Raw genomic sequence first — 21,319 nt, forward strand, 5'->3', positions numbered from 1 at the left:
TAGGGCTAGGCAAAGCTTAAAACCAACTTGAGAAAAAAAAGCTTTGGAATTTGCAGGATTACAAGTGCAACATCTGTTTCTGAATGAGCCACTTCTGAAGCTTTCCCTGCAACCCTGGAAACAGAAGAGGTTGGGGCAGGATGAAAGCACCTGAATGCATGTGTGGAAGAATCCCCTTATTATGCATGTGTAAGAATTAAGGGAATTAAGGGACGCGGTGGCTCAGTGGGTTAGGACGCTGAGCTTGTCGATCAGAAGGTCGGCAGTTTGGCGGGTCGAATCCCGAGTGCCGCGTAGCAGAGTGAGCGCCTGTTACTCGTCCCAGCTTCTGCCAACCTAGCAGTTCGAAAGCACGTAAAAAATGCAAGTAGAAAAATAGGGACCACTACGGTGGGAAGGTAACAGCGTTCCGTGCGCCTTTGGCGTCTAGTCATGCCAGCCACATGACCACGGAGATGTCCTCGGACAAGCGCTGGCTCTTCGGCTTTGAAACGGAGATGAGCACCGGCCCCTAGAGTCGGAAACGACTAGCACACATGTGCGGTGGAACCTTTACCTTTACCTTTAAGAATTCCTTGGTCCATGACTGACTTGACTTGACAGACTTTCAGTTCAGAGAACCATACCTATGACTGCCTATTAATATTTTCTTTCTCTTGTACCTTAATGTTTAGTTTTCACAGTGTACACTATAAGAAATCTATCTTCTAAATATTTAATATTAATTAGCAATCAAGGAATTAAATTTTTAACAATCTAGATTTTTTCACTGTTTTATTTTCACAACGAAAACCTCCTTTTAGCTTTGATCAACAAAGTGTCATAATCGGCATATCTCAAATTTGTAAGTGTTTCACGCGCCAATTCTGATTCCAGCTCTCATTCCTCCCATTCCTGAAGTTCTTACAGTTACTGCGCTGGGCACGCTTCACCCGAAGTAAAACTACGTTTCCCATAAGGTCTTGCTCGACCGTAGGTCTTAAGGGAGCCCTACAGCAAACCGGAAATAGCTGACACACTAATGCCTGATTAGAGAAATGAATGGATTCTTCTGCCTGCCAAAATACTTCATTAGGGGTTGAGAAGAAGCCTGGTTCCTTTTCTGCCTTGGCGGAGTGGAGGTATTAATCCCAGCGAGGCTCGACTTAACAAAAATTAATTAAGCGTGGCTATCAGGGATCGGATTAGACACCCCAAGAGCGGTGGGAGGGATGGATTGGTTGAGGTCCTGACAGGTGCGGAGACCGAATTTGGAGCTAGGGAGCAACGGGGAATCTCTGCTGAGCGCGCGACGAGCCGTTCCGCGTGTCGGTTGCCGAGGTCGAGTCTGCCAGGAGCGGACTTGCTGTGTCGGGATCAGCGCGGGCAAGATGAGCAGCAAAGAAGGTGGCGGTGGGACAAGGGGAGGAGGGAAGAGGCCCTCGCCCGAGGAGCAAAATGCCAGGGCGTGGGGGAAGGCCAGCGGCCCCGTTCGTCACCGGGTGCCTTTCCCAGGCTCTTTATTCAACCGCGGTTCTTCATTTCATGGCTTCGTTTCTAATAATGGAGTAACAAGAGTCGGAAGGGAGACCTTTTTAATCCAACCCCAGCTCAAGCCGGAGTCCTATACCAGGGGTAGGCAACCTGGGCTCTTTTATGACTCATGGACTTCAACTCCCAGAATTCCTGAGCCAGCTTGGCTGGCTCAGGAATTCTGGGAGTTGAAGTCCATGAGTCATAAAAGAGCCGAGGTTGCCTACCCCTGTCCTATACCATTCCGAATAGATCATGGGTCTTCAAACTCGGCCCTTTTATGACTCATGGACTTCAACTCCCAGAATTTCTCAGCCAGGCATGCTGGCTGAGGAATTCTGGGAGTTGAAGTCCATGAGTCATAAAAGGGCCGAGTTTGAAGACCCCTGGAATAGATGGCCGTCCAGTCTCTTCTTAGAAACCTCCAATGGGGGATCACCCACAACTTCTGGAGGCAAGTCGTTCCACTGGTTCATTGTTCTCACAGTCGGGAAGTTTCTCTTTAGTTCTCTCTTTGATAAGTTTCGGTCCTGCCTTCAGATTAAGGAGAACAGGTTATCTATCCCTCTCTGGTTAATGACAGCCCCTGAAATGTTGGGAAACTGCTATCATTGTCCACTAGGACTCCTAAATCCCTCTTGCAGTTACTGTTGTTGAGCTAAATACCACCTATGCTATCTATACCTCTGCGTTTGGCTTTTCTTGCCGAAGTGTAAAACATTACTTTTCTAGCCACTGAATTGCATTATGTTGGATGGAGCCAAGTGATCAAGTCTTGTCTTTCTGGATCTTGAGCCTGTCTTCTAAAGCAGGGCTTTTCAACCTTTTCACCCATTGTACCACTTTTAGGATATGGCAACATCCGAGTACCACCAGTCGCCTCGCAAGGTGTCAAAAACATGATGACCAAAAAAAAGAAAAAGAAAAAAAAAGTGATGAAGTACAGGTAGTCCTCGACTTACAACAGTTTGCTTAGTGACTGTTCGAAGTTACAATGGCACTGAAAAAGTGCCCCGCAAGCCACAGCCGAGCAAGACACCTGCCTGCCCACCCGGCAGCGCTCTTCTTCCTGTCCAAGGTTTTCATTGTTGTGAGCATTTCTGTTGATTGGCAGCAGGGGTGGGGTGGGGGGGTGTTTGGTTTTTATTACCCCCTTCTGCTGGGTGGTTGCAGCAGATTTTGGTCACTTCACATGACCCTGGGACACTGTGACTGTCGTAAATATGAATCGGTTGCCAAGCATCTGAATGTAAATCACAAGACCCTGGAGATGCTGCAACATTCCCGCTGATGGGCACTTCTTCTGGGCTGAGAAGCACCAGGATCAGCGCTGAGCTCCAGCTGGAACCTGGTGCTGATCCTGGCGCTTTTGCTGAGCCCTGACAGCCCCGAAATGCTGATCCCGCTGCTTTTGCCCTGACAGCCCTGAAGCTCCAGCCATCTCTCGCTCAGGCTTGTGGGGTGCTGCCACTGGTTCAGCTCATTCCCCTCCCGCACTACCACTTTTCTAGGATGGTCGCGTACCACCTGCCAGGTGCCAATGTCCCATAGGTGGTACCCGTACCACTGGTTGAAAAGCCCTCTTCTAAAGCACGAGTGTTGAACTTGCAATGTCACGTGACTTTTTTCCCATTGCCAGCAATGGGCTGGGTGCAGTTTTGGCATGACGCATCCAGCCCGCATGCCGGCAGTTTGACACCCCTGTAAGTGTTGACTATTTCCCCTAGTTTGGTGTTGTTTGCAAATTTGATGAGTTCCCCTTCTATCCCCTCATTTAATTCGTTTATGAAGATGATACGATAGCAGTATTCCAATATCTAAGGGACTTCCATAAAGAAGAGGGGGTCAACCTATTCTCCAAAGCACCTGAATGCAGGACAAGAAGCAATGGAGGGAAACTATTCAAGGAGAGAAGCAACCTAGAATTAAGGAAAAAATTCCTGACAGTTAGAACAGATAATCAGTGGAATAAGTTGTGGGTGCTTCAACACTGGAAGTTTTTAAGAAGAGATTGGACAACCATTTGTCTGAAATAGTACAGGGTTTCCTGCTTGATCAGGGGGTTGGACTAGATTAGAAGGAGCTCCAAGGGCCCTTCCAACTCTGTTATTCTGTTATGTTGAAGAGTACTGGGCCTAAGACAGAACCTTGTGATACCCCACTGCATACTTCCTTCCGTGTATATGTAGTTCCATTAAGGACTACATGTTGAGTGCAGTTTGCCAGCCACTTATGAATCCATCTGATAGTGACGCTGTCTATCACCAAGAAGTAGGTTGTGGTCTACTTTATCAAATGCCTTACACAACCAAATTTACAAGGGTTGTTTTTTGGCAGGAAGCTCTTGTGCCTGTAACAAGTATGATGAAGCACTTCATATAATGGAAGAGGCAGAAACCCACCATCTGAAATATCTTATTTATACCTTTGGTCCAGGAGTTCACATATCAGAGCATAGCATTGCTTTTGTTGCTTCTTATTTACACATGAAGCATAGGGCAAGACTGGCAATGTGTACTTCCTCAGAAAGCAGATTTTAACAATTCTGTTTTAATGGCCAATTCACTTAGAACGTATAGAAGTAATATCTGGAGAGAAGCACACATTGTCCATGAAAATAGGGAAACATGAAATGTAATTAATATTACATTACTTTTATGCCTGTTCAATCAAATGAATTTAATAAATTTAAAAACTGTTAGCTGACCCTTGAAACAACCAAAATCAGCTGACTCTGTATGTTGCCTCATTTTTTTAAATGATAAGCTTTATCTGTTATATATGAAGTGCCATTGCCTTGTTTGACAGTTAGCGCTCGTCTTAAAATACCATGAAATCAAAGTTTCCAGATCAGTAGACTGAATCCAATTTTCTGTACAAAACAGTGAATGGAACTGTGGACAGTTTTCTAGTTTCTCAAATGCCCATGATATCAAGTACTGTATACAATTTTCAGCTATGAAAAGTTGTGAACATTTTTTGAGAACTATATTATAATTTGATAATACTTTTTTCAATCTTACACAAACAGGTGGCTTCAGAAAAAGGAAACATGAAAGTTTTCCACATGGTCATAGGGAAGAAAAAGATAGCATTAACGTTTCTTCATCTGTAATGACATCCTTCAAGAGTAAGTAATTTTAGAGACCTGAATTGTGTGGTTCATATAGTTGTATATGAAGTAATGATAACTTCCCTCCGCCCAGTACGCTCCCACAGAGAGGGCCTCCTCAGGGTGCCGCCGGTCAAAGAATGCCGACTGGTGGCCCCCAGGGGGAGAGCGTTCTCTGTGGGTGCACCGGACTTATGGAACCATCTTCCGGTAGAGCTCCGGATGGCGCCCGACCTCCGCTCCTTCCGGCGCGACCTTAAAACCCATGTCTTTAAGGAAGCGGGCCTGGCCTGATGGGATGGGGTGGGTTTGTTATTATGACTTTAATTTTAAATTTGTACTATGGGCATTGTTTAATCATGTTTTAATAATTTTAACTTTTGTATCTGTCTTTTACGTATTGCCCTGTTAACCGCCCTGAGTCTCTTGAGAGAAGGGCGGTATATAAATTAAATAAATAAATAAATAAATAAATAAATAAATAAATATACATGATTTTCCCATGCAATTCCTCTTAATCTATGGTAGAACAATTCTGCACCATTTCTATAACAGAGTACTGTGCTTGCAGAGATGGTTACAGATGGTTTCTGTATTGACTGCTTCATATTGTAAGTGATTACTTCCATAAAAATGGGGGATTGGACTATTTTTTCCTTTGATATGTATGAATTGGATACGATTCTTTAAAGATTTGGGTCAGAATTTTGCAGAATGAAGTTTATGAACCTTTAGCAAACTATTAACATTCTAAACAGTTAAGCTGTATTTAAATAAAGATTAAAATGTATTTTAGTAGCTTTGTGGGTTTTTCAGAACACATTAAATCTGTTTTTATACATATATATTTTGTAGCGTTTGAGTGCTCATATCTGTATTTCTAATATTGTTTTATTATATTTATCGGCATTCATTTTCAGTGTTTCAGCTGGAACTTGATACAAGACATGATAAATATGAAAGACTTGTGAAACTTAGTCGTGACATAACTATTGAAAGTAAAAGGACCATATTCTTACTTCATAGAATTACCAGGCAGGTATCTATGTTTGTCTTTCACATTTCCTAATATATACCTTTCGCTTTGGTCAGATATGTAAAAACAAAGGAATCCTGTATAGGTAACATAAAAGAAAGAGTTAGGAATGGAGGGAAGAATTTTTTTCTATATATTTTTGGATATACAAGAGGCCAACATTCTATTCCCTAACTTTATTTTTGGACGAGAGTTTTATCCATTCCCTAACAGTGGTCAGTATTATACTAAACATACTAATGGATTTTTTCCCTACAAATGAAAATTTATGCAAACCTTATAATTCCCACATCATTTCATTCTTGATATGAATGGTGCTCTTAGGATATGTTAGGGTTTATATGTTTTTAGAAAAAAGGGGATATGTTAATTCCCTTTCCATTATTATAAGTTACATGAGCTTTGGTATAGATCACAACTATTTTCAAGATAATGCTATTTTTATTTTCAAAATCATATATGTAATATTTAGAAGCAGTTTTTATTCACTGAATTACTGTGGCAGTAATAGAAAATAGTACCTCAAATTTATACTGTAAAGGGTAACTTAATCTTTGTTAATCCGAAGCGTGTTTGCCAAGTGATATAACACTTCATTAGCAAAAGATGGTTTATATATAGACAGATGTCTGGGGCTTAGTGTTTGAAAAGGATAAATGTGATACTTTTAGAGCAAAATAAAAATGACCTGTGTATAGCATATAACATTAGCTTCTTTGCTGATGTTTTAAAAATAGTCATTTTTAAATTTGATTGTATTCTGTGATCACAGTGCTTCCAATGTAGAAGAAATACTAGCGGAATCTGAAGTCAAATTAGATCTTGTGAGACAGAAGATAAAACAAGTAGCACAGGAATTGATGGGAGAGGATATGCATCAGTACCATAGAGCTATTTCTCCAGGTATGTGTGAAAAATAAAAAAAAAGCAAACAAAACTTGCAAAAGGGATAATTCTAGATATTTTATCAGTCTTGATTTTATTGCATTGGGCAACATATTGATGACATCGTTTGATTCTGTCAATGTCTGTTTTGATTCCATTAAGATATTTGGATATAGGAATTTATAACATTGAATTAGGGAGAGACTTTGCATTGTACAGAAATCAGTTGCAATTGTTCTGGGCTATCTAATTAGAGGGTTAAACCTTAATTTCTCTCGTACTTATTTCTACTATAACAATTCTACTATAAAATTCTACTTATGTTATATAATCAAAGAGATGCAACCCCCCCTCCCAAATAAATAAATATTTACTTAATTATTTAAAAGAAGTATATGACTGCCCATCTTGAAAATCACAACTCTGGGCAACTCACAACAACAATAAAAACTACAACAATAATAATAAAAAAACAAACCAAAGGTAATAAATCAGTCATCTGATCTACAATCTTTAGTCCAACAAACAATGAAATCTTTGGGCTCTACCTTAGTGCCTAGGGTAATTCTTTATGGCTTTTTGGAAGCTAAATGTATGGGAGCCTGCTAGATCCCAGACAGGAAGGGGCTGCTTTGGAAAAGGTATGCTTCCTGAGTCCTACCAGATTTAAGAGATGGAACCTGGAGTGTCCCCATGCTATCTAGCCTAATAGAGTGGGCAGATGGCGTCGGGGAGAGCCCATTCCACAAACAACCTGGCCCCATACCATGTAGGGTTTTAAAAGTAATGAAGCAATAAATTGTATTGCACTTGGAAAGAAATCAGAAACCCAAAGCCTCTCCAGGGTTGCTAGGGTTGAAATGGAGCCGGTTTCTTCTTATATCCAGAATTGCTGGGACCTGTAGTTTGGTAATATCTGCTGTGTCACAATAATGATAGAAATGCTTGATAATTTTTTGCATGGTGAGGAGTGCACCGTGCAAAAAAAAAAGAAAATAAAGGAAATGCGTTTGAAGTATTGCTAATTTGAACTTCGGGGATCACGCACGCAAATTTGCAAGTGGCAAACCTATATAAGGTTGACCCAGCCTTCCATCCTTCCGAGGTAGGTAAAATGAGGACCCAGATTGTTGGGGGCAATAAGCTGACTTTGTAATAATGCCGCTTGTGGTGTGTGTGTGAAAGCCCTAATAAGCAGGCATATACATAGAATGAAGGCTACTGCTAAGCTTGTAAGCCGCCCTGAGTCTTCGGAGAAGGGCGGGATATAAATGGAATAAAAATAAAAATAAAATAAATAAAATACAGACTCTCGTAGGACCTGGGTCAACACTAAATGCTACCTTGGGTAGAGAAAGGAAAGTGGGCACAATCACCATACTGTATCTCACCCAGCGGTTTTATGTAGGTGTTAAAGAGGAACAGTGAGAGTCCTGAGGTACCTTGCATTGCAGGAGCCTAGGGCTTGACCTCCCCCTCCCCCCAAGCACTGACTGGGACAAAAGCCAAAGAAGTGAATTCGGTGACAGCCTTCTGTGAATCTGTAGCGCTGAGCAAGAGCCACAAACTTCGTTGACAACAATTGATAATGACCATTTGATCTTAATCCAGAAACCTTCCAGAAGCTGATTAAAAGAGAGAGCCGTACATCTGAAGCTTTCTGAGTGGGGAAAAACTGCAGAAAAATCTACTTGGTTCAATAATTTCCACAAGTCAATTTGATCAAGGAAAGCATGTTTACACTAGCCCTCAACTTACGGCAAGTCATTGAATGACCAAGGTTATGACACCTTCAGAAAGGGTTCCTAATGGCCTGTAAATCATTTCTGCATATCCTAAAATGTGCTCTTCCCCCTGTGGTCTTATGATAGCAATATCTGGGTACTCTGGAACTTGTTTGCACTTACAATATAGGCATTCAGGAGGAAATTGCCTGCCTGCCAAGAGGACTTGTGTTACTGGGGGTGGCTGAAAGAGCTCTCCTGGTGAGAGAGCAGAACTGAAGATCTGAGCTCCATTCCTGCACTGAAGGAATTGAAGGAATTCCTTTCCACATGTGAAGGAAGTGCTGACATCATCCGGCAGAGTGGAGAAACGGAGCTCAGATCCCCAGGTTCCTGCATCTTACTGAAGGAATTCCCACCTACAAGTGAAGGGAAGATGATCTTCTCACGAGAGGTGGAAAGATGGAACCCAGATTCTGAAGATATGAGCTGTCTTCATGGGAGCTGAACTCCTTTGGCAACTCTTTCAGCCAGCCTCTAGAGACAAGAGGAAGCCAAAATCCGAGCAGAGCAGCAGTGCAGCAAGATAAGGAACGTGGTTTGCCTCAGGTGAGTGGGGAAGGCCCTGGGAGTATGAATGAACCTTTATTATCAAAGTACAACAGGTGTACAGTGAGATTGGCTGAGCCTCCCTTCGTGCACCCCCCCCCCCGCAACTCACAGTGACAACAAACCCACCATCTTGTTACACCATGTGAGCTAATTGCACAACGCGCCGGCCCCGCAAGTCTATCATACGTAGAGTTATTTCCCATTCAGGAGCCTGACAGCCCATGGATAGAAACGTCTTCAGCCTGTTGGGGCGGCTGGCTATACGTCTATATATCCTACTCAAAAATCCTGTTTGAATTTTGGGAGGGAGGATTTTCAGCTCCTGAGGGGAACCTCCCAGGGAGATCCTCTTCCAAGGCACCCTGCAGTCATTATCTGGGACTCTGTTCGCTTAATGACATCCACTGGGATTGCCAGAATTGTGGGTGTTGAGCAAAGCAGTCCTGGCAGTCTTTGGACATCTCACTTAATGACCACTTCATGGGATTCTGGTCACAATTGTAGTAGTTAAACGAGGACTATTTGCATAAAAAAGAAATACATAGACACCATAGGTGGTTCAACAGTACACACCTATTTAATGCTGCAAAAGGAAACGGAAAAGCCAGGCCCACAGTTCAATTTGGTACAGAATTACTAATGACACAGCAATTATTTCAGTTTGTTTTACATTTTTAATTAAGTAAAAGACCTACAGTAGATGGGTTCTAATTTAAAAAAAATCTGGTCAAATTTTAATGAGGTACTAGGACTGCAACTTTTATACTTGGTGGAAAATGGTACGGTCAGGTATTGTCAATATATAGCTTCTCACACTATCCCTTACTAATTTTAGTGATTCTCTTAAATGTTAGCACTTTATAATGAAATTCTACAACATTCAATTAGCTCATCAGAAGAAGGACAGTTTTCCCAAATTAAACTGTGTGAATGTTCAGTAAGAAAGAATGCGATTATTTTAATTCTTGGAATTTTTACAAAGTACTGTATTTCTTCAAATGTTTTATAGGACTGGATGAACAGTTGTATTAGAACAATGAATAGACTCAGAAATATGGAAATAACACCTCTGTATCAGTCTCAATAATTCAACACTGAGCAAGATAATGGCAGAAATTCTTAGAAAAATAAATTGGGAAAGCATACTAATTATCCAAACTACCAGAACTAAATTGATACTTTGGAAAGCAATAGAGTGCTTACAACAAATCCAAGGATTTTTAAGTAGGAGTTAAAAAATCACATTCTTGGGTAGTTTTTCAGACCACGAACCATCAGTAGAATCATAGAAACTGACAGTGATTCAAGAAATGTGGAAAAATTTACTATTTGGTGTTTCATATGTAGCCTGAGCTCCAACATAAGAGGTTTTATCTAAATTGTAATCACAACTATATTAAACAAGTCAGTATTGATGAATGAACCTCCAGATGTTCAGGGATATAATTGATTTCTACTCTAAAGTTTGTGAGTGCAGATTACTGCACTGTTGCATAAATCTCTGTGTGTACACTTATTGCTGTGCGTCATACAAGATAAGAGGCTCTTGCTGAAGATTTGAAGTCTAATAAAACAAGGCTCATGAGAGAAAGGGTACCTGGAGAAACGAGAAATAACATGCCAGATGCCAACTAGAAATAGCCAAGGAAGACCATAAACAAAAAGGAATAAGTAGATCAATTTTTATGTCTTTTTTTTTAAAAAAAATAGATCACTAGGAAAAGATTGTTATAGGCCAGTGAGATATAAAAGCCACAATTCAAAAAATATAATAGGACTTGGAAGATGATGCTTCAAAATATTTTAGGATGAAAGAAATAGCTGCTGGCTTTTTCCTTTGTTTCTGCATGTGTTTCCAATTTCAGGTCATCAGTGATCTGTATTGTGCTTGGGAACGGAAATGCCCACATTTGGTCTTTCAGTGCTGGTATTGTGGTTAGTTCCTCAGGGTCTGAATTGTTAGGTTCATTACCTTGATCCTCTTTTGAGAAAGACCTTGTGTCATGATGGTGCTCTGATTGCTGTCAGACATTTTAATTGCTTAGAAAAGACAAGAGAATATTGAGAATCATATTAGTAGACAAGGATAAAGATCTCATTGTGATCTGATATTAACATCCAAAGATTAGACTTCCACAATGTTTGGGGAGAAAGAGGCCAGAGTCTGCACTTAAGTTAAATAAAAAAGTATTACAGAGATACCGTATAGACTCCCAGGGGGAGATCTTTCTCTGTGGGCGCCCCAGAATTATGGAACCAGCTACCAGTTGAGCTCCGGACGGCGCCCGATCTCCGCTCCTTCCGCCGCGACCTAAAAACATACTTGTTCGAACAAGCCGGCCTGGCCTGAGGGGGGATTGGGGGGGTTTTATTATTATTTTATTGGGGTTTTTTTATTATGTATTAATTGTTCTTTTAACGGGCATGTATTTAATTACTTTTAACTTTTGTAATTTTGTATTTTATTCTTGCCCTGTACACCGCCCTGAGTCCTTCGGGAGAAGGGCGGTATAGAAATATTAATAAATTAAATTAAATTAAATTAAATTTTGGTTTAAGCATTCATTTGTTTTAATATTGCAATAGGATTGTGGTAAGCCGCCCTGAGTCTTCGGAGAAGGGCGGGATATAAATAGAATTAAAATAAAAATAAATAAATAATACTTAGTTGCTGTGAATTGGGCTTGACTGCTGGTTCCTGCATGGACTGTTGTTCACTGTTTTCTCATCTTTAGCCAGTATTTTTAAATACTTAGTTTTATTTCTCCCATTTCCAATAGGTCATTTGCAAAAATCTTCTAGTGCAGATGATCACTAGATAACAGCAAAGGATAATAATTTTTGTGTGTTACCTAATGGTTGTCTGGATGTTTGTAACCTATGTATGGCAGCCCAGTCCTGTTGCTTTTACATTTTCTAGAATGTTTTTCACTTGAGGCAGCAATGTAATATTTCAAATAGGTTTTTGAAATCATTCTTTCAAATTGTTCAAGGAACAGAGTAGTCAAACTATACATGTTATTGCTGAAATTATTTTGAGGGCCATCTGAAGCATTAAAAAGGTTCTATTTTATACTGTTCACAAGAGCTGTTGCTTTTTTGGAAAATATGCACTTAAAGGTTTGACTTCAGAGGTTTTAGCACTAACTTTTAATGAATAGCATTTGAACTTTTAATGGTCAGCAATCACAATAAGATCATATTGTACTTCAGAAATTTTGTATAGTATGGTACCCGTTTTATGGTATAGCATTCAAACTTTACATAATCAAAAAGAAATTGTAGGATTTTGGTGACATGCTGAGAAAAAGTAACTGAAGATCTTACTCCGTACATCCTAACTAAATTGGTTGTATTGTTTTATTTTATTTAGATTTTATCAAAAATGGTGCAACAATAAAGGCTAAAGAATGGAATAATCTGTTAATTTTTTAAAATGTAGTTACAGTAGTGACTGTAACAAAAAAAATCTAACAAGGCTACACAAACATTGAGTGTAATAATCATATCTATAAATAGACGTGCCATAAATACGATTCCTGGGAATATTGCTTGGCGTTGGTTGTTACGAAATGCTTTTTTTGGGGTTATTCCAAGCCACTGTTCTTTGACTTAAAGATAAAATAATTCTGGCAAAGAACTAAAGAAGTTCCACTTTTTCCCTCATTAAGAGTAGTGCTAATGGCATTCAGAACATTTCCCCTAAGGATACTCATATGAGCTCAAATGCTGAGTATAGTACTAATAATTGAACAATAACAAAAATGAGGACTGTTCTCTACACATTTCTTAAAGTACAGATTGTCCCAAGGGATAATTAAACAAGCAAACAAAGATACGCTGAAATAACTAGTTAAAAAACAAAGGCAGACCAACTTTTGCACATTGTTATTGTTATCTTCTTGTGGTTACTTTTGAAGTAGGTTTGCAATAATAAAATCTCTCTTTCCTACTCTGTAAAGGATACATATCCTTTGGAATATATGAACAATTCGTCTTTAAAACTGAATTAGTGGTAGACAAATGCAAGACTTATTTTGCACAGTACTTGCTTTTGTTATTCTAATAGTGTTACGCTGGTTGAAAAGTTAATTTTATTTAATAAATGGAATTCCCATATACTTCAATTTAGTGCCTTACATTAAAATAAGATTCTTCCTTAATATTAATGTACTCGTATCTTGAAACATGTGAATAAAGTATCATGATTACTTATCGCCTTACTACTTTGCATATTCTGTGCTTGTTTAGTTGGAAGTAAATCCTAACAATTTCAATAAAACCTCTATTTTGCAGTAAGTATGCATATTTTAACTGTATAGCCTTATATGTCTTCCATAATCCATAAAGCACTATTATTATGCACTACAAAATATAAGGACAACATAATGTAAAATTTGATAAAGGAAGAATAGCAGAGGGAAATTCCCAATATAAATGAGCAGGAAATTGGTTTGTGTTTGAACTAGAAAAGAACATAAAAATGGAATTTTATCAAGGTTTCATGAAAAGGTGTCACACAGGTGCTTTGGTAAGCAACTCACAGGAGCAGAAAAGGAGAAAGAGCAGAAGACCTTTGAAAAGTCTGTTGTGGAGCTGAATAAGTACAGATCTAGGCAAGGATATATTATGATAGAAAAGAAAAAAATGGGTGACTTCTGAAAGTAAACTGTTATCTCATGAAGAGGTTTATAGAAGGGTACTATTTGACAGGAGTAGGACAAATAGCCCAGATTGGGTTAATATTAGAGAATACGGAAGAAAATCATTCTTTGAATTATGTCCAATTATAATATTTTGAGAATTTTGTGGTGGCTGTGACAAACATGGCAGGTGAGTCGGGGTCTTTTTTAAACAAAACAACAAATTGTGATACAAGTTGCTTACATTAAGAAACGCTCTGCCTCCTGGTCACATGACCCAGAGTAGAGCTACTATAAAGGAATGGGGGGAAAAATCCAGAAGTCTGATTTCTGTGCCCTGTTCTTTTCAATCCAGCATGATATTGGAAATCGTGTAATCTGGATCAAGGCTGCCTCTGAGTCCATCCTTAAGAGAACTCCCTGAAAACTAAACAGAACAGAATCAAATTATTGGGGCAGGGGGGACGTTGGCAAAAGAAAATTGAGTATAAAAAGGAGCTGAATCTCACCAGGGGTTAAAGAGCAAAACATTCCAGAAAATAATGGTGGAGCCCTACAAGAGACAAAATTGGGCAACAGATTGGAATGTTGCCAGCAGCTCCATTCTAAGCTCTTTTTCCCCTAGTCATGTGACCAGAAGACCCTATTGCAAGGGTCTTGTGCACACATATCAAACAAAGATATAAGCAGAACAAAATATAAATGCTTCCTACCACGACTTCTCTAGCGGCATTGGAAAGAATTCTAGAATCGTATTCTGCATACTTTCCCTATTTGTTTATATGCTAATCTTATATTTTAAGAGAGATGAGAGAGAAAAGGGAGAAAAAGTTGGACAGTATAAAAGGAACACGTATTGATTTGATGTATCTTAAAGGATCTCCATTCTAAGCTTTCTTGTAAGCTACTCACTTCCCAGCAGTGAGATTTCTAAGTAATTTTTTTCTTGGAAACAACCCAAAACTAAAAGCAGGAAGATGTTGTTGGATGAAATAGTGAAGTGGGATAGGGATTTTTTCTTTCCACCTTGGGAATTATTTGTGAAAATAACGGATGTCCTTCCATTAAAACTACAATATATTTAAACATCCTTTTACCTGCTTAGCAAAACCACCTTTTGTCAAGCTCTTGGGTCATTTTAAATGTTAATACCAAGCTGCTTTTTGTGGAGAACTTCTGAAAGGCACGTATTTAATGTCAAACATTTATTGTAAGAAAGAAGATGCTGTTAAAACAATTCTCAGTGTAATCTAGGACTAATGTGTGTAGAATATTTTCTTCAACTTGTAATGTTCATGCAACATGGCTACTCGTGAGCTGCCCTGGTTTCCAATAAGTGTACGTAATGCAAGGTGTCTATGTACGTTTAACGTTATGCGAGGCCTAGGACTCGCTCTCAAGAATGTTGGCTTTTCTCACACCTTCCCAGAAGGAAGGCACATTCCCTCATTTAAACACTGGTGTCTTATGGGACCTGGAGGCCTTCCTTTTCAGTGGCTGCTCCTGTGCTCTGAAACAGTTCCCCCTCCTCCCACATGATGTATAACTGACCCCAACCTTGCTGGCCCTGAAAAACTGTTTTCCTCAGTCATTGGGGTCTAATTGAGTAGAGTCCCCTTTCATCTTTCTCTTCCTCTTTTACTACTTCAGGTATCAAGGGGGAGATACAAAGTTTTGGTTCTTGCACTTCTCGTGTCCTCAGCCATTGCTATTTGATGCTACTATATGCTGTGGATTGTTTTAAATTATCCTGTTCAATTTGCCATTTTATATACTGGGCTATTGTTTTAATTATATATGTTTAGGGTTTTTTTTGTTAATATTTATTTTTATTGTATGCTGACAGGATCACATTATTTGATTTTGGTGGATATATAAATGCTTGAAACAAACAAAGAAACACATCCTGCTTTTCTATTTTCAATTCAATGCAGTCATGACTTACATATTATCTAACAAATCCCTCACAATTTAAATTGTGTCTTATGTACAGATTATATCTTTAGAAAAATGGCGGGGCAACTATCAATGAGCAATTATCTACAGAATATAAAGATTCAGATAATTAAATGTATATTTATAAAAACAAACAGAATAACCGAAATTTTGTTATATATTTTTTAAGTTCGTAAAAATTGAAGACCAGCATTTAATTCTTTTCAAGAACTGAAAATACATGCAGTAATTTATGCTGACCATTTTTTCCATAGGTTAATTCTCCCCTTAATCTCATGTTCTCTATGGTTTACAATCTTTCAGTCATGCTGATTTAATTTCCAAGATATTTTATTACATTAGCTTGGGCAGGGAGAAACATACATTTGGATAGTTTGCTTCTCCAAGAATCATTGCAGTAAAGGCTAATTTTATAAAATACTAATTTTATATTTTTAAAAAATACTTGGGAGTGCAGTTAATAAGTAGCTGGCTTGGTCGCTCAGCGAGACACTGGTGAAGCAGGCAGAGCACCGCCTGCATTTTCTGCATCACATGAGAAAAGTACATCTTCCTTCCGCTGTTCTTACCACTTTCTACAGAGGGACGATCGAGAGCATCCTGTCATACAGCATCACAGCCTGGTTTGGAAGCATCACTGCTTCAGGCAGGAAGGCGGTGCAGAGAGTGGTGAGGATGGCTGAAAAGATTATTGGCAGTTCCCTGCCTTCCATCCAGAACATAGCATTTAAGTGTTGTTTGAGCAGGGTCCGCAAGATTGTCTGGGACACTACACATCCTCTTCATGACCTGTTTTCCTTGTTGCCTTTAGGGAGGAGGCTCTAAAGTGTCCTCTTTCTGTTATGTATTCAAGATGGACAATGATTAATATTTATGTTATTTATATGAGTGTAGGTTTATACATATGGTGTATATAGCATGTTTAAATGTGTGTTATGTACTGTGTGTGTACACTTTGAGAGCAAGCAACTAAATTTCATTTTTAATGTGTGCCAATGTGCCCACAATAAAAATGATAACAAAGGTTATCTAATCTAATCACTGCAACTAAAATTGTCATATACATACTCTAAAAGAGTCTCCAATACATAACCGAAAAAAGTCTGTGTCAATCAAAAAGCGATTAAAAGCTGACATCCCTAGAATATCATTTAAACTCTTATTGTGAATCCCTACAGTGTAATAATATACTTTACATTTTTCCATGTCAACCAGGTCTTCAAGAGTACGTGGAAGCTGTTTCATTTCAGTATTTTATCAAAACCCGGTCATTAATTAGCTTAGAGGACATCAATAGACAGCTGATATTTGCAGAAGTTAATAAAGAGGACGAAAGGAAGGTACTATAATCTTGTCTATACAATTTTCACAATTCATTGATCATTTCTAAATGGATATTATAAAGAATTGGTATAGAAGATGGACAATAAGCTAATATTTGATTATGAAAAATCTCCTTGTGTTCCTACTTCCTGCAAGTCTGTCTTCTTTGTCACTATTATTTCTAGCATAATCTTAGGCTGTTTTCCTTTAAAATTACTACTGAGGCATAAAAGAACAGCAGCACTGGGAATAAGTTAGGAGTGTACAGCTGATATTGTGGTCCTGTGACAGACAGAATGAAGAAAAGAAAGGTTTCTTTAGGGTAAATGTCTATAGTAGTTGGAAGTCTGAACTTCCTTTTTTCAATTTCTTTTTTTTTCCTCTGAAGGTTGCAATTATTTTCCACTTACAAAATTGGCTTAAAAAAAAAGCTTATCAGGCTATACTAGGGATACTATATCTAGACTTCAAAATTATAGGAAGTTCCAATTCTTGTCAGCCACCCCATTGTACTCAGGCTTCCCTCATCATCCCTTATATCTGTGGGCTGGATGCGTCACGCGCAGGCCACGCCCACCCCAGCTCCGCAAAAGCAAAAAAAAGTCACAATACGTCACGTGACATGATCGACTTTGACACCCGTGCCTTATATGGACCCTCTAGCTTGCCATAGCTCCAGGCATTCTACTAAGCAGCAGCCATGCAGTATTAGGCTAGCCAGCAGCTGCTTGTCCTTTCCTCTGCTCAGAATGAGTACCATCCTTCCATCGCTTGTAGAGCTTGGCAGAAGGAGTACTTAGCTTTTCATCTCTGTTCTTAAGGGTTTTTTGCCCTTCAAATTTGGGATTTATAGTTAATCTGATCTTGCTGCTTAAAAACTGCATATATCTAATCCAGGGTTTCCCAATCTTGTCATATAAGGCTGTGTTCAACTTCGAGAATTTCACAGCCAGCCAGCAAGTTTCCATTCTTCTTTAGTCTCTTCCTCTTGTAAACTGCCTCTGGGAAATTGACAAATGGTTGGACTTGCATGTACCTAAGTGTCTGGTAAAGCAATTGGTTTCTTGAAATATCACAACCTCTCTCAGTTGATCCTTGGATAAAGAGTGCATCTTGAGGATAAATTTTATGTGTATTTGTTGATTATGGAATTTTTTTTTAGTTCAGTTCATTAAGCTGTGAAAACTAACAGCAATATATAGAAGTTTGTTCCACAGTGGTGATGATAAATATATAGTAGTGGCAAAATATTTATTGTTTTCAAAATAGAAATAATGCAAAAATAGAAATAGAAAATACATATACAGATACATATGCATCTTCTCTTTGATTTAGAGACTGGCATCTTGCCATCTGAAATGAGACTTCCATCAAGAAAGTCATCCATTAAAAAGTTCCATAGCAAAGCCATCTTATTTCTAAAAATGTTTTTGTTAATTTCCTGAAATGGAATGGAATGGAATGGAATGGAATGGAATGGAATGGAATGGAATAGAATAGAATAGAATAGAATAGAATAGAATAGAATAGAATAGAATAGAATAGAATAGAATAGAATAGAATAGAATAGAATAGAATATGGAAGGGACCTTGGAGGTCTTCTAGTCCAGCCCCCTGCTCAAGCAGGAGAATCTATACTATCTCAGGCAATTGACTGTCTAGCTTCTTCTTGAAAATGTCTAATGATGGAGTGCCCACGATTTCTGGAGGCAAGCTGTTCCACTGGTTGATTGTCCTCACTGTCAGGAAGTTTCTCCTTAATTCCAGGTTGCTTCTCTTTTTGATCAGTTCCAACCCGTGTTTCTTTTCTGCCCTCTGGTGCTTTGGAGAATAACGTGACCCCCTTTTCTTTGTGGCAGTTGGAATGCTGCTATCATGTCGCCTCTTGTTTCTTCCTTTTTTTTAGACTAGCCAAACCCAAGTCCTGCAGCCATTCTTCATATGTTTTAGTTTGCAGGCCTTTGATCATTTTAGTTGCTCTTCTCTGAACTTTTTTTTCAAGGTCTCAACATCTTTTTTGTAGTATGGTGACCAGAATTGGTTGCAGTATTCCAGATGTGGTCTTACAAGGGTTTTATAAAATGATACTAATTTACAAATTGAAATTTCTCTTTGTAATAAGCTGTTTTGTATTATGTTGTATTACTAGCCATCTTCGGATTCTCCTAATAATCAAAATGACACCTGGAACATAAAAGTGACACCTGTGGATTATCTTCTGGGAGTGGCTGATCTAACTGGAGAATTGATGCGGATGTGTATTAATAGCGTTGGCAATGGTGATATAGATACACCATTTGAGCTGAGCCAGTTCCTCTGTCAGATTTATGATGGCTTTTCTTACATTGGTAACACTGGACCGTATGAAGTTTCTAAGAAGCTCTATACTTTGAAACAGAGCTTAGCTAAAGTGGAGAATGCCTGTTATACACTGAAAGTCAGGGGTTCTGAGATACCAAAGCATATGTTAGCTGATTTATTTTCCAGTAAAACAGAAATAATCGATCAAGAGGACGGGCTTTCCTAACCATACTGGGAACCTCACAACACACAAGATCAAGAAATACAGGATCAGAGCAAAGCCAATCAGAAATCTTAGCCATAATTCATGTTTTATGAATAGCTGAAGTAAAATATGTTGTATTCTAAAACTCTTATTGTGTAATGATTTAACGTACCCATCAAGCTTATTGCCCAGTGAAAATATTGATTTTATACAAGGACCACTTCTTATGTTCTCTACTTTAGTATTGTGGGCATACTGCAGGTTACCTTAAACCAGGTAACAGTGAAGGACCATAGTCTGTAATATACATGCAATATGATAACTGTTTGCTTAGCTTTGTTTTGTTGTTGCTTTTATCTAAATGGTTAAAGTCTTTGACCGTTCAGAATGTTCTGGGGTTAAAATTTACGTATTGATTTTTAAATGACCGAAGAGAAAGTTAATTGAATAGAAAAGAACCTAGGAAAAGCTAACAAGTTTAGCTTACATTATTCTTTCATAGGATACCTTTCTGTGTATCTGAATGATGACTTTTTATAGAAGGTTAATACTAACACCTTGGAAATTAAGCCAGACAAAAGCAAAAATTTTGTGAAGAGTCTTAGCATAAGTAAAATTTGGAAGCGAATGCTTGAGAAAGTAAATAAGACAAATATTTGAAATATGTTTTAAAATTGAAGTTGACAGAATTTGTAAATTATGTATCTACTGTATCCTACATGTGTTCTTTAAAGGATTACGATATTGTTTTGTGTTTTTAGTTAATATCTTGCTTCAAATTCTTGATTAGCGACTCCAGCTTAGACTTTAACTTCCTTTCTGTGAACAGAATAGAATTAAATTTATAGAACAGGCTTTCCTGCTTCCCTTTTCTCTGTGTAGTCCTGTATCTCTTGTAAATCTGTTCCTGAGAACAGGGAACTCTTGAGCATGGAGTGGAATAAATTATAAAAGGCCTGGTTGGTAGTAATTCCATGTATGAATGAAAGAATTCAGGATTCAAGTTATTGTGTTCTTGGGGAAATATAAAACGTATTAGTAGGTGAGAATCCAGGCTCTCCACTATACACAAACCCACTGAATTTCCTACCACAGAACTTCCATGTTTTTATATTGTTGATATTTAGCATGGTCTGTTTTCAGTATATGATATAGTAGAGCAGTATTTCTCATGTGATAAAAATTTAGAAAGCAGCGTTTTCCTCCCATTATAAGGCTTAATGATGTTTATATATTTTTATATAATAAACAAAGGAATCTTGTAAAAGTATTGTTTGGCATTTGTTTTTCTGACAAGACAATTTTTTTTCCTTTTCATACTTTAATGAAAGGAAATCCTTTCTTCCCTGACACTTTCCAGTTTGCCACATATACAAAGCCCTACATGGCATGGGTCCGACTACCTACGTCCTGTGCGCTCCCACAGAGAGGGCCTCCTCAGGGTGCCACCGCTCAAGGAATGTTGGCTGGTGGCCCCCAGGGGGAGGGCATTCTCAGTGGGTGCGCCAGCCCTCTGGAACTGCTTGCCAACCGAAATCCGGATGGCCCCTGACCTCCGCACCTTCCGGCGCGACTTAAAAACATACCTGTTCCAGCAGTCCAGCCTGGCCTGATAGCTCTAATTGGGGTCCCAGTTGTTTTTACTATTGTTTTTCACTATTGTTCAATCTGTATACCTACCTTACTCTGTACACCGCCCCGAGTCCCTCGGGAGAAGGGCGGTTTATAAAAACAAACAAACAAATAAATAAATTTGCCATGTAATTAATTTTTTGCAAAAAAAATTAAAATTTCTAATTGTAGTGTCGCTCATAATGCTCACAACTTTGGGTTGGCTTGCCATTCAAGATAAAAGAGGTATTGGCAGTTCGTTGCTTGTCCTGTTTCCAATACTTTATTTGTGGAGAGATCAAAAGAAAAACTTTTGTTTGATTTTTGATGGGTCAGAGGCGCCCATGGTTCCTCCTTTAGCACTTACAAGATTCCCTGCTGATTTTTTACCCCATCCCC

The 21,319-nt window shown here is 38.7% G+C and overlaps 1 protein-coding gene across 1 annotated transcript; it reads left to right on the forward strand.

Annotated features, from left to right (window-relative positions):
- The first annotated feature begins 1,221 nt into the window (after nt 1–1,221).
- On the forward strand, nt 1,222–20,616 carry TSNAX (translin associated factor X). Its single transcript, XM_083361303.1, has 6 exons — nt 1,222–1,386; nt 4,544–4,642; nt 5,545–5,659; nt 6,433–6,563; nt 16,696–16,820; nt 18,953–20,616. Exons 1-6 carry the CDS (start codon nt 1,371–1,373, stop codon nt 19,328–19,330), a joined length of 864 nt encoding a protein of 287 aa, XP_083217429.1. The 5' UTR covers nt 1,222–1,370; the 3' UTR covers nt 19,331–20,616.
- The last annotated feature ends 703 nt before the right edge of the window (nt 20,617–21,319 follow it).

Source organism: Vipera ursinii, assembly GCF_947247035.1.
Source record: "Vipera ursinii genome assembly, chromosome: 1".
Classification (NCBI taxonomy): Eukaryota; Metazoa; Chordata; class Lepidosauria; order Squamata; family Viperidae; genus Vipera; species Vipera ursinii.